We start from the raw sequence: 10181 nt of genomic DNA, 5'->3' as shown, positions 1-10181 counted from the left end.
AGTCTTGGACCTCAGCTGATCCTGGTGAGGAATACAACTGCAGGTATTCTCTGCTTCCAGCACATTTACGCTTGTACAGGTGTTCACACATTGCAGAAGAGTGGGTGGAAGGCTGACTCAGGGTTCATTGAACAACTGCTCTTCTGCCCCGAGGCAGTGGCAGCAGATACCACCACTGACTTTTAGAGCTAACAGACATTTAGAGCTGGGCTGTGAAGTTAGTTATTCTGAGAATATTAATCTCAGAGAAAACCATGAACACAGTGACTCGGGTGGAAAGATGGGGCTTGGTCGAGTGGGTTCCTTTCCTAGAGCCCCTCTCCCCTCCGAGTACAGCTGGTCCACGCATGTGTGGCTTCCGTTCTTGACCAGCTTGTCCTTGGACTCTCAGAGCCTAAATGGGCCTGAGGACAGACATGTTGATTTGTCACGATTTGGGGTATTTTCAAAATGTGGAAGCTATCTCCAGACCAAGTCCTAGCTGGGCTGGGGCTGTAAGAATGGTCACTACATGGTTGGGGAGGGGCACTGAAAGGGGACTTACTGAGTCAGTGCCTCAGCCAGTCCAGAGAGGTAAAGTAACTTGTCCAAGGTCACACAGCACTCGGGTCTCTTCCCCACCCCCAAGCTATTCCCATCACACCCCTGGTGAGTTATTTATTTGTAAAATCTGGAATTCTGAGTTAGGTTTTGTTCCGTTTTGAGGCTGGAAGGAAAACAACTCTTCTTTTGGGCTCTGCATCCTATTAGGCATTTGTGGAGCATGTCTGGTGGTTTCACTGCCCGAAGGCCAGGCATCCCAGGGGTTGTGCATTTTATTGACCCCCCCACGCAGGTGACCAGAGGTAGTCCAAAAAGCTGCAATGGGGCTTCCAGATCTAGAGGGGCTGCTAATGGGCAGCGAGACCCTGAGCTTCAGGTCAACCCCGGGAGCCTCTGAACTTAGACGTTTTCAGAGCTCCCAGCTCTTCTGTCACCTGGGGTCTGGGGTAGGTGGCTGCCTCTCCACGCCCCCATCTACCACTGACCGCCTCCCCCATCTTCCTGAGCCTGAGGTTGGACCTGGCCCCTGGACAGCAAGGTCCGCAGGCTCCCCCTGCTGGCCGGGAGCTGCTGCTGCCAGGCCTCTGGCTGCTGGGCCAGGGGTTGGCAGGTGCGGAAGCCCTCACCCTGCCCATCCCCAGACGTGGATGCTGGAGCCCTCCAGGCGGTCTGAGGATGGAGCCCACAGGCAGCAGCTTGGCACCCCTAGGGTCTTTTGAGCCTTCCTTCCCCAGAGGTGACCCCGTTCCTTTAGCCTAAGTTTAGTCACTCAGTTATGTCCAGCTCTGCCAACGCCACAGGTTGTATGTAGCCTGCCAGGCTCCTCTGTCCATGGGCTTCTCCAGGCAAGAATACTGGAGTGGGTTGCCATTCCCTTCTCCAGGGGATTTTCTCGATCCAGGGATTGAACCTGGGTCTCACCCATTGCAGGCAGAATCTTTCTTTACCATCTGAGCCACCAGGGGAGCCCTGCCTAAGGGTCCCCAGCTTTTCAGCCGCGTGGTGGGGGAGGGGAACTTAGTGGAAACGCAGACTATAGAGGACCTGTAGGAGGTCCTGCGGGTGACCTGGTACAGGACACAAGGGCGGCTGTTCACCAGAAAATGGCCCTGAACCACTGCCCTCGGGTGAAGGTTCCTGTGTGTGGATGAGTCGTGAGCCCTGCCCGGAGTTGGGAGCTCACAGGGGTGTGGGGTGAGGGGCTGCTGGTCACGGCTTCCAGTCATAAGCCTTCCTTCCAGCCAAGGCAAGGCCCCAGGCCTCCAGACTTCAGCAGGTATTAGAGGCCGCCTTTCACCAGGTGAGCCGCTCCCACTTCCTGGGGGTTCGTTGCAGGATGGGGGAGGTGCCCCTCCCATGAGCACTTGAGATGTCACATGAGAACGGAGCCTGTGGCCTGACAGGCATCATCAGTCACTTTTTCCCGCTGAGGCTTCTGGCCAGAACCCTTGGCCTGTGTCCCCCGGCCCTTAGGGTTCCTTTCTCCACTTAAGCCGCCTGTAGGGATCTGGAACAAGTAGGTCTCATCTCCCCTCCTGGGAAACCTAAGTGGCTCCGGTGCCCTGCCCATTCAGACCCCTTGCCTTCATGACCCAGCTCCATGGGGCCCTCTCACCCACCCTGGCCCCTCATCCCATTTTTCTGCACCCTGTCCCCTCGGCCCTGACCCCTCCTCCCTCCTGGCAAACTCCAGGTCCTGCTCTGTCTCTGGGGAACCATCCCAGAATTTCCAGCACCATGATCCCAACAGTCACCACACCTAAGTCCACTCAGCAGTCAGGTGGCCCACAGACCAAGTGCCCCCTGCGAGCCAGCACCTGGTTTTGGTCGTGCAGCCTGAGGTCAGCACTGCCCAGCCCCTGGCCGCTACTTGTGTATGTGGCCGAAGGCAGCTAGAGGAACCTTCCCTCCCTGAGGTCTTGAGGTGCTGGTGACAACCACCCTGGAGGGAGTCAAACCCAGCCTGGAGGTATGGGATGCCGAGGCTCTCAGGCAGGGGTGAGACCCCCCTCCCTCCCGTCTGGGTGCACCTGCCATCCAGGTGCTTGTCTTCCCCCAGCCACACTCAGCCCATCAGACCCCTCTCCCAGGCTTCTGAGTCTTGGGACTGAGCTGGAAGTACCACAGAGACCCCTGGGGGCTGCTTCAGTTCAGCTTTTGTTTCTGGGTTGATGCAACCACTCCCGTGACCCTGCCTTTAAATCCACTTTTGGCTTAAACTCCAGGTTCCTTACGAAGCCCCCAACTCACCTCTTGACCAGACTCAGATCCCCGAAAACATGAGGGTCCAAGGATCATGGCAAGTTAAGCTGGCTGCCCTGTCTCCAGCCCTCCTGAGGAGTGGATGTTTGCCCGGGTCCAGCCAGAAGGATAGAGAGTCCCTTGTTCACTCCTGGAACTCACTTCACACTACGGCCTGGGCCATCCGCAGCCCTGCTCCTTAGGGTGGGGACCAGTCTGTGCATCCATCAGGTCACCAGGTATCTCAGGCCCTGCTCCCTCACCCTGCCCAGTGGGCACTGGGGGACCAGAAACCACACGCATTCTCTCCTGGAAGGAGCCCCCAAGGAAGACGGGATGAGACCAGAGTGCCGGGCGACACGCGGGTTTTAATGGCATTAACACCCAGGAGTCACGCGTCGGTTCTGGGGGCAGCATCTTCCGGGGACTGGGGCTGCTGCCTCGCTGGCTGTGACCTTCCAGTCTGCTCTGCAGCCTTAGGGACTCAGCACTAGAACCACCCGACCCCCAGCCCCGCGAAAGACACAATTGCACTGACTGACATACAGACCCCGGGCCCGCCTCCCAGAACAAGCCCTGGGTCTGTCGCACGGCTGACGAGGGCTTTGGCGTCTGCTGGCTGGTGGTCCAGGGCCGGGCCAGGGCGATAGTGTTTCTCGAATGTGACAAAGGTTCTTCTTGTACAAACTGGGTCTGGAAGATCTACTTCTGGTGCTAAGAAACTCTTGTCTTTATGGCTTCTCAGAGCTACCGAAGTTGGGCCCGGATAACGCTGTGTCGGTTGGTTTATTTGTAAGGAATGTGTAAGGCATTTTGGTAAGTTGAACAGTAATTTCGTTTTCTTCAGGAGACTCAGACAGAAGTGCCTTCCTTTGAGCTGCCGTCCTCCTGTGGACAGAGGGTGAAGGGGAGAAGCTGGCCGGCGGGGGCGCACTCATCCTGGCTCCTAACCCACCCTAACTACGGCCTGCAGCCCAACACCAGAGTGGTCTGGGGCTGGAGGAGACACGGAGGGCTTGGCAGGGGCCCAAGGTCAGCTTTCAGGAATCTCTGTTCTCACCCCTCCAGACCCCGAGTCCACGTCTCCTCCTTGCTGGCCTTCCCCAGGGTCCTGGGCACCCCTACCCCCTGCCCCTCGGGGTCGGCGCTCACTGGTCTGTCCAGCCGCTCCTGCAGCTTCTGCACCGTGTCCTTCTCTTTCGCCAGCTGCTCCTGGGTCGTCTTCAAAAGCTCCTGCAGCTTGGTGGCCGCACGTCCAAGGTCACCAGTTAACTTCTTCTCTTTCTCTAGCCTCTCCTGCGGTTGGAGGGTTGAAGGGGATCAGCCTACACATGACATGCAGCAGGACGGGCTCCCTGGCTGTGCCTGTGGGACCACACCAGGCCCAGGAAGACACGGTCTCCTGGCCACAATCAGGAGTGTCTCTACAGGGCTGTTCGAAGCTGTAGCCCCTGGGGTCACGTGCTGGCTGCTGAGCACTGGCCTTAAGTTCTACTTGATCCAGTTGTCTGTGATACTGGAGGCTCAGGAATACTCCCCCACCTCACCTTCCCCTAAACTAGGGTGGACTGTGCCCAAGGGGCCTCCAGGGACAACAGGGAGCGTGGGGTGATGGCGCCCAGTACCTTCAGCTGTGCAGCCTCCTCCACCTCCGAAGACCCAAGGGCGCTGGTGCAACGGAGCTTCTCCAACTCCGCCTGCAGCTGACTCGCCACGAGCTGAGCCTGGGGGGTTGGTGGGAGCTGGTCAGGACCCATAGAGAAGGCAAGTGACAGGGTGTAGTGACAATCCCCCAGGTGGGTTGCGGCTGGCCCAGCCCTGCCACCCTGACCCACAAGGGCCCTGACAGACAACTGTCAGCTGAGCAGCACCCTGACCTCCTCAAACTCGGCTGTGAGTTTCTGCCGCCGCGTCTGCTCGTCCCCCAGCAGGGCTTCCGTCCGTTCCAGCTGCGTCTTCAGCTGCAGGCAAACACGTTTGGAATCTGGGGCAGGCAGGACCCTTTTAGGCACCCAAGGCCCCCCACACTGCCCTGCCATGGACACGCGGGGTGGCCTGGGCCCTACAGCCGGTCCTGACTCCCCTGGGTCCCACTCCCCTGGGGGAGGCGGGACCCAGCAGCTGGGGAAGGGAGCTGGGTGATGGGGGAAGAGATGCTGATGGGATGTGGGGTCCTCTGGTGAGACCCCAGGACAGAGAACCTCAGCCCTGTGCGAGCCCTGGCCCAGGAGGCCATCCCACCCTGAGGCCGCCACCACCATGGGGAGGCTGTTGATAGTCGGCTGGATCACGGGTCCGGAGGGCGAGTGCCCCACCAGACACCCCAGCCCTCGCCCTTCCTTCCACTCTGCGTCTCTTCAGAAGCGGGTGTCTAGGCAGAGTGGGGCTGGTGATCAGCGAGCGTTGGGGCTGCCGTCCCCGCCCCGCACTGGGTGCAGGAGCCCGTGCAGCGTCAGTGACCAATACCCGGCTCTCCCCTCTAACCTCAGCGGGGTCCTGCTCTGCTCGGGGGGCCTCAGCCACGTCACCATCCTCCACATGGCTCTTCATCTCACTCAGCTGCTGCCTGACCTGGAACAGGGAGGCTGGGTTTGTGTTGAGGCATGGCTGGATGCATGCAGCTCCCCAGGAGGACCACAGGCGCTCTCGGCAGCCATGGCCCCTCAGGGGACCTGCTCTGATGAGCGTGGCCTGTGTGGGCTCCCCTGCAGGTTCTTGGGGGGCAGGAGGCCAGCACCGAGACCCTTTGCCAGAGTCAAACTGCAGCTGAGGGACCCCGACTGGCCTTGTGCACACAGCCCACTCACTGCAAGGCCAGTGGCATGGAGCCCAGCGACTCCTAGGGGATGTGGTACATGCGAGACAGGTGTGCAAAGCAAGGGAGGGGACCTCCCAGGCCACACTGTGGTCCCAGCAGCCACAGGCCCAGGGTCAAGCAAACGTGCCAGCAGCCCCTCCAGCAGCCCACCCACATCCCCTCTGACTGGGCGTGGGAACATGCATACCCAGCCCCCACAGAGCAAGCAGTCACACCATGGCCACTCACCAGGGCAAGCTCGTCGCTTTGTTTCTGGGCTTCACTTTTGGCTGCATCCAGCTGAGACTGAGATTCTAATAAGAGCTGCCTCAACTGAGAAAACAGAGCCGGGTGGTGGGAGAAAAGAAGAGACGACCAGTTCTTGTGAGCACCTCTCAGGGAACCCAATACATGCAGGCACCTGCCCCGGGAACCTGCAGGGGAGGGCAGGGGGAGGCAGCCTCCGGCAGTTTCTGCTCTTTTTAAGACTTGGGAAGCATGGCGTTCAGGACATGGCTTCTCCCAGGCCTTCACAAGTTATGGAGTGTCTTACAAAGCAAAGGCAGAAGTCTGAGATCACTCCAGAATCGGGGTGCTGAGCTTGTCCTCTCTGCTGCCTGAACGTGAAGCCCTGTCACGTTTAAATGCCTGCCCATAAGGATGGTGTTGCTGCACCAGGTGGAGGAATTCCCGCACTGCCAGGCTGGCCGGCCTCACCCAGCCCTGCCTGAGGGGCTGCCAGGGACAGGACTCACCCCCGCCACCTCCTGGGCATAGCTCTGGCACTCGGCACTGGCAGCCGCCACGTGCTTCTCCAGCTCGGCCTCCAGGCGCCAGGTGTGCTCCTTCACCTGGACAGGACGTGTGTCAGAGGCCGCAAACGGGTGGGATGAGAAAGGGACGACCAGGGGGATCAGGGCTGGCCGGCCCGGAGACAGGGGCTGGAGGGGGCCTCCGCGGCCCGACGGTTCCAGGAGGTGCCCGGGGCCAGACCCCTGACATGGTGCCACACACAGGCACCCCGGGACAGGATGAGCTCTCAGGCCTAGAGATTTACTTGCAAGGTCGGTGCTGGGGGACCTGCTCCAAGGCCAGGGTGGATGGACGAGCATGGCAGAGCTATCCCGCACCCTCCTCCCACAGTTCCTGAGGCCACGGCAGAAGCCACGGGGCACCACCCTGGGCATGCTGCCTCCGGCCACCCCAAGGTCATAACCGCTCATTAAGGAAAAGCAGGGACACGTGGACCAGGAAGGAAAACGACCACAGGCGCCTCCGTCAGAGGACGGCGCTCTCTGCCCAGAGCCCCCACGCACCTGATCAGAACTTTCAAGTTCCCCTTTGAGCTTCTCGACAACCTCTTCGAGATGTTTCACGGTGACCCGTGACTACAAAGCACAAGGAAGGGGCAGTCAAGCATGAGCCCTGGGGGATCTGATCGGGGACGCACTGCTGCGTCTCCTCACAGCTGTCCTAGGACCCACCCCAGGAAGCCCATGGTGCCCCTGCCCCACAGGGTGACCAGCCCCTCTTCCTAGGGCTGGGGTCTCCTAGAGACTAGGATTCAGCTGTCGAGTCTTTCTGTGACCACACTTCATGTGGCGTCACCAAAACCTGACTCCCCAAGTGACCCAGATGACCCTGTGGGCGTCCCCCTGGCACTGATGGCATTCTGCCCTGGCAGCCTGGCTCGGGCAGGCGGACCCTGGGTGCCTCGGGCACCGTACCTCCTGGAGCTCCTCCTCCGCGGCGCTCACCCGGGCCTTCCACACCTGTTCCTCCTCCTCCACGCTCTTCTGCAGTGCCTTTAGCATGGCCTCCTGTTGGGGCAGCCGTGAGCATGGCCTGCAGACCCCACATACATCCCCCGGCTCCCTCCCTGCCCCAGCGGCCACCCTGTTCAGATCCCAGCCCTGCCGGCCACGCAGCAGGGAAGGGGCGGCCCTGGAGCGGGGCTCCCCCAGCCAGCGTGCAGAAGACAGAGCCGTTGGGACTCTCATCTTTGATGGGTCTGCAGCAGGTGGGCCTCAGCAGCCCAGGAAGGGCCAGCCCCAGGGCAAGGGCTGGGCTCCTGGTGTCATAGGAGAGCCAACCACTCCCCTCCCGCCTCAGACTCGCCCCGGACCTTCGTCCTGAGCACCCCTCTTCGCCATTCAGCCACAGGAACAGGGCCCAGAGGGGGGCCGTGCCCACCCAAGGACACAGAGCCAGTGACCCGGTCGGGCCCCCCAACCGCTGGACTTCCCCGCCGGGCCTCACCGTCTCGGCCAGGATGCTGCGGTACTGGTCACACTCGGCCTGCAGGCCACTCTGCGTCTCCTCCGCCTCCCTCAGCTTGGCGGCCAAGTCCTGCGGGCGGAGGCAGAAGGGGAGGGGTGAGGGGGGCTGGTGAGCCAAAGCCTGACGACCGGCTCCAGGCACCCCCGGGGCACAGGGCAGGCTGTGAGGCTGGACGGCTGTCCTTGCTCACCGAAGGCTCCGGGCTCGCCTGTGGCCGCTTCAACAACTCCAAGCAGGCATTCTCTTTGAGCTCCTGCAACCACTCGGCATAACTCTGAAACAGAAATGTTTTGCAGTTGGGCGGGATGCACCCCTCCATGGGCGGGGGGACCCAGAGGAGCCACCCCACCTCCTACCTGGTTGGTGGAGGTGGGGAGCCCCGGGAGCAGGGCCAGCAGGGCCTCCTTGGTCTGGGCCTCCGTCAGGCTGAGTTGCTTCTCTGATTCCTCCTGTGGGGAGTCCAGGCAGGGGTTGTGGGGGGAGTGCGGTGGTCAGCCCGGGCGCTCAGGGGGACCGTTCAGACAAGATGTCAGGGCAGAAGAGCAATACGAACAAAGTCCACGCAGACAGACCAAGCTTGGGCCCCCGGTGGCCTTGGAGGGCAAGGCCCAGCTGAGAAGCAGCACAAAGGATTCACTGCTCCCCACTTCTCCGGGGCAAACAGGTGGGAGGGTGGGCAGAGAACACGTAAGAAGAGGCAGGGATGGGCCCCGGATGGACTCCGGAGCCGGTCTGAGCCCAGGGCTGCCCTGCCCGTGGCTGCAAGCTCTGCTGACCAGCTTGACTGACGCTAGCCCGGAGCCCACACTGACCTTGGCCTGAGTCAGGGACCGCAGCTTCTCCTCGCAGCTCTTCTCGGCCGAGGCCAGAGCCTCCATGGCCTTCCAGTTCTTCTCTCGGAGGTCCTGGGAGGAGAGGGGCATGGTCAACAGCCAGGCTAGTCTCTGCAGGGCAGGCAAACCCCCCTGACCTGTCTCCAGACCCCACAGGGCATGCTGGGCAGCACTGGCGCCTGATGGCTCAGGGTGACCCGGTGCCTCTTAGAGAGAGACTCGTTTGCGGGGCTGGGGGTGGGGAGAGGAGGGCAGTCACTGGCTCCTCAGTTAAGAGCTTCCCGCCACCTGGAGGCCGACTCTGGCCCAGCCAGGCCTCGGGAGGTGCAGGCAGAGGCTCTGGGAGACAGCCTGGGCCAGGATGCAGCCGAGGCCCCTGCAGATGCGCCCTGTCCACACGGCAGGCGGCCCTTCCCCATCCACACGGCAAGCGCCCCGGCCCCACACTCACATTGTTCTTCGCCTTCTGCTGCTCCACCGCCTCCCTGAGCTCCGTGGCCTCCTTCTCCAGGCACCACACCTGTGACTCCAGCTCCATGAGGCTGGGGACAGACAGCAGGTCACTGTCTGGCTCTGAAGGCCTGCAGCCCCCACAGGGCCTCTCTCGGAGCCCCTCCTTGTCCCAGGCGCCCGGGGCAGACATGGGGTCTGGGATGAGGGCCAGGCCCCTCCCTCACAAGGCACAGGCTTCAGAGGAGCCTGGGCAACTGCCCAGGCCCCTTCCCCGAGAGCCGAGGGCCTGGAGGCCACCAGAGTCCCACTTGGGGACACAGCTGCTTGGACGGAGAGGTCAGAGCAGCCGCCTGGCCAGTGCCGGTACAGGCCCTGGACCATTGTTTTTTGGGGTGCTCTTTCTTTTGCTAAGAGCTTCCCTGATAGCTCAGTTGGTAAAGAATCCACCTGCAATGCAGGACACCCCAGTTCTATTCCTGGGTCAGGAAGATCCCCTGGAGAAGGGAAAGGCTACCCACTCCAGTATTCTGGCCTGGAGAATTCCATGGACTGTACAGTCCAAGAGGTTGTAAAGAGTCAGACACGACTGAACGACGTTCACTTCACTTCTTCTGCTGCCTGGTCCCGTTCTGTCCCACAGCCTGCGGCCCTGGCCCTTCCCTATGGCCACAGCTGCCCTCGAGAGACGCGGCTGGGCCTCCTGGGAGGACACCAGGCAGCACGGTCGCCCGCAGTCCATCAGGAACATTCCTGCTCTTGGTGGTGCCCGGCAGGCCCTGGCTCCCTGCTGCGACCACCCTGTGTCTAAAACCTGGCTCTGCCGGGACCCAAAGGCTCCCCCTCAGTCCTGCACCCAGGCTCTGAGACGTTGGCCCGAGAGGACCCCCGACACCAGGGGAGCTGGCAGGACAGCGGCACCACTTCCTCACGCTTCTCTCCAGACTCAAGGCCGTGTGGTTCTGTCTGCCCCCGTCACCCAGATAGCTCGGGGTGGACACTCTAGAACGTCTCTGGCTGTCCTGAGAAAGAGGCTG

General features: G+C 61.5%; 1 protein-coding gene across 4 annotated transcripts in view; it reads right to left on the bottom strand.

Moving 5' to 3' along the window:
* Positions 1–3132: 3132 nt before the first annotated feature.
* The window catches only part of RRBP1 (ribosome binding protein 1), a 47596-nt gene continuing 40547 nt past the window's right edge, over positions 3133–10181 (bottom strand). For 2 of the 4 annotated variants that reach the window (XM_025264214.3, XM_045162702.1), the window contains 14 exons: positions 9146–9236; positions 8674–8766; positions 8218–8310; positions 8052–8135; positions 7841–7930; positions 7309–7401; positions 6898–6969; positions 6337–6432; positions 5831–5914; positions 5269–5355; positions 4662–4745; positions 4410–4508; positions 3937–4080; positions 3133–3672 (listed from right to left, as the gene is read on the bottom strand). In XM_025264214.3, the coding sequence (XP_025119999.3) occupies positions 3637–3672; positions 3937–4080; positions 4410–4508; positions 4662–4745; positions 5269–5355; positions 5831–5914; positions 6337–6432; positions 6898–6969; positions 7309–7401; positions 7841–7930; positions 8052–8135; positions 8218–8310; positions 8674–8766; positions 9146–9236 (1246 nt within the window). In that variant the 3' untranslated portion in view covers positions 3133–3636. Of the gene's footprint in view, positions 3673–3936; positions 4081–4409; positions 4509–4661; positions 4769–5268; positions 5356–5830; positions 5915–6336; positions 6433–6897; positions 6970–7308; positions 7402–7840; positions 7931–8051; positions 8136–8217; positions 8311–8673; positions 8767–9145; positions 9237–10181 lie in introns of those variants that run through there. The other 2 variants (XM_025264216.3, XM_025264217.3) reach the window with 2 other exon arrangements.

This window comes from Bubalus bubalis, chromosome 14 (assembly GCF_019923935.1).
Source record: "Bubalus bubalis isolate 160015118507 breed Murrah chromosome 14, NDDB_SH_1, whole genome shotgun sequence".
NCBI classification, from domain to species: domain Eukaryota; kingdom Metazoa; phylum Chordata; class Mammalia; order Artiodactyla; family Bovidae; genus Bubalus; species Bubalus bubalis.
This window is presented reverse-complemented; position numbering and strand designations above follow the sequence as displayed.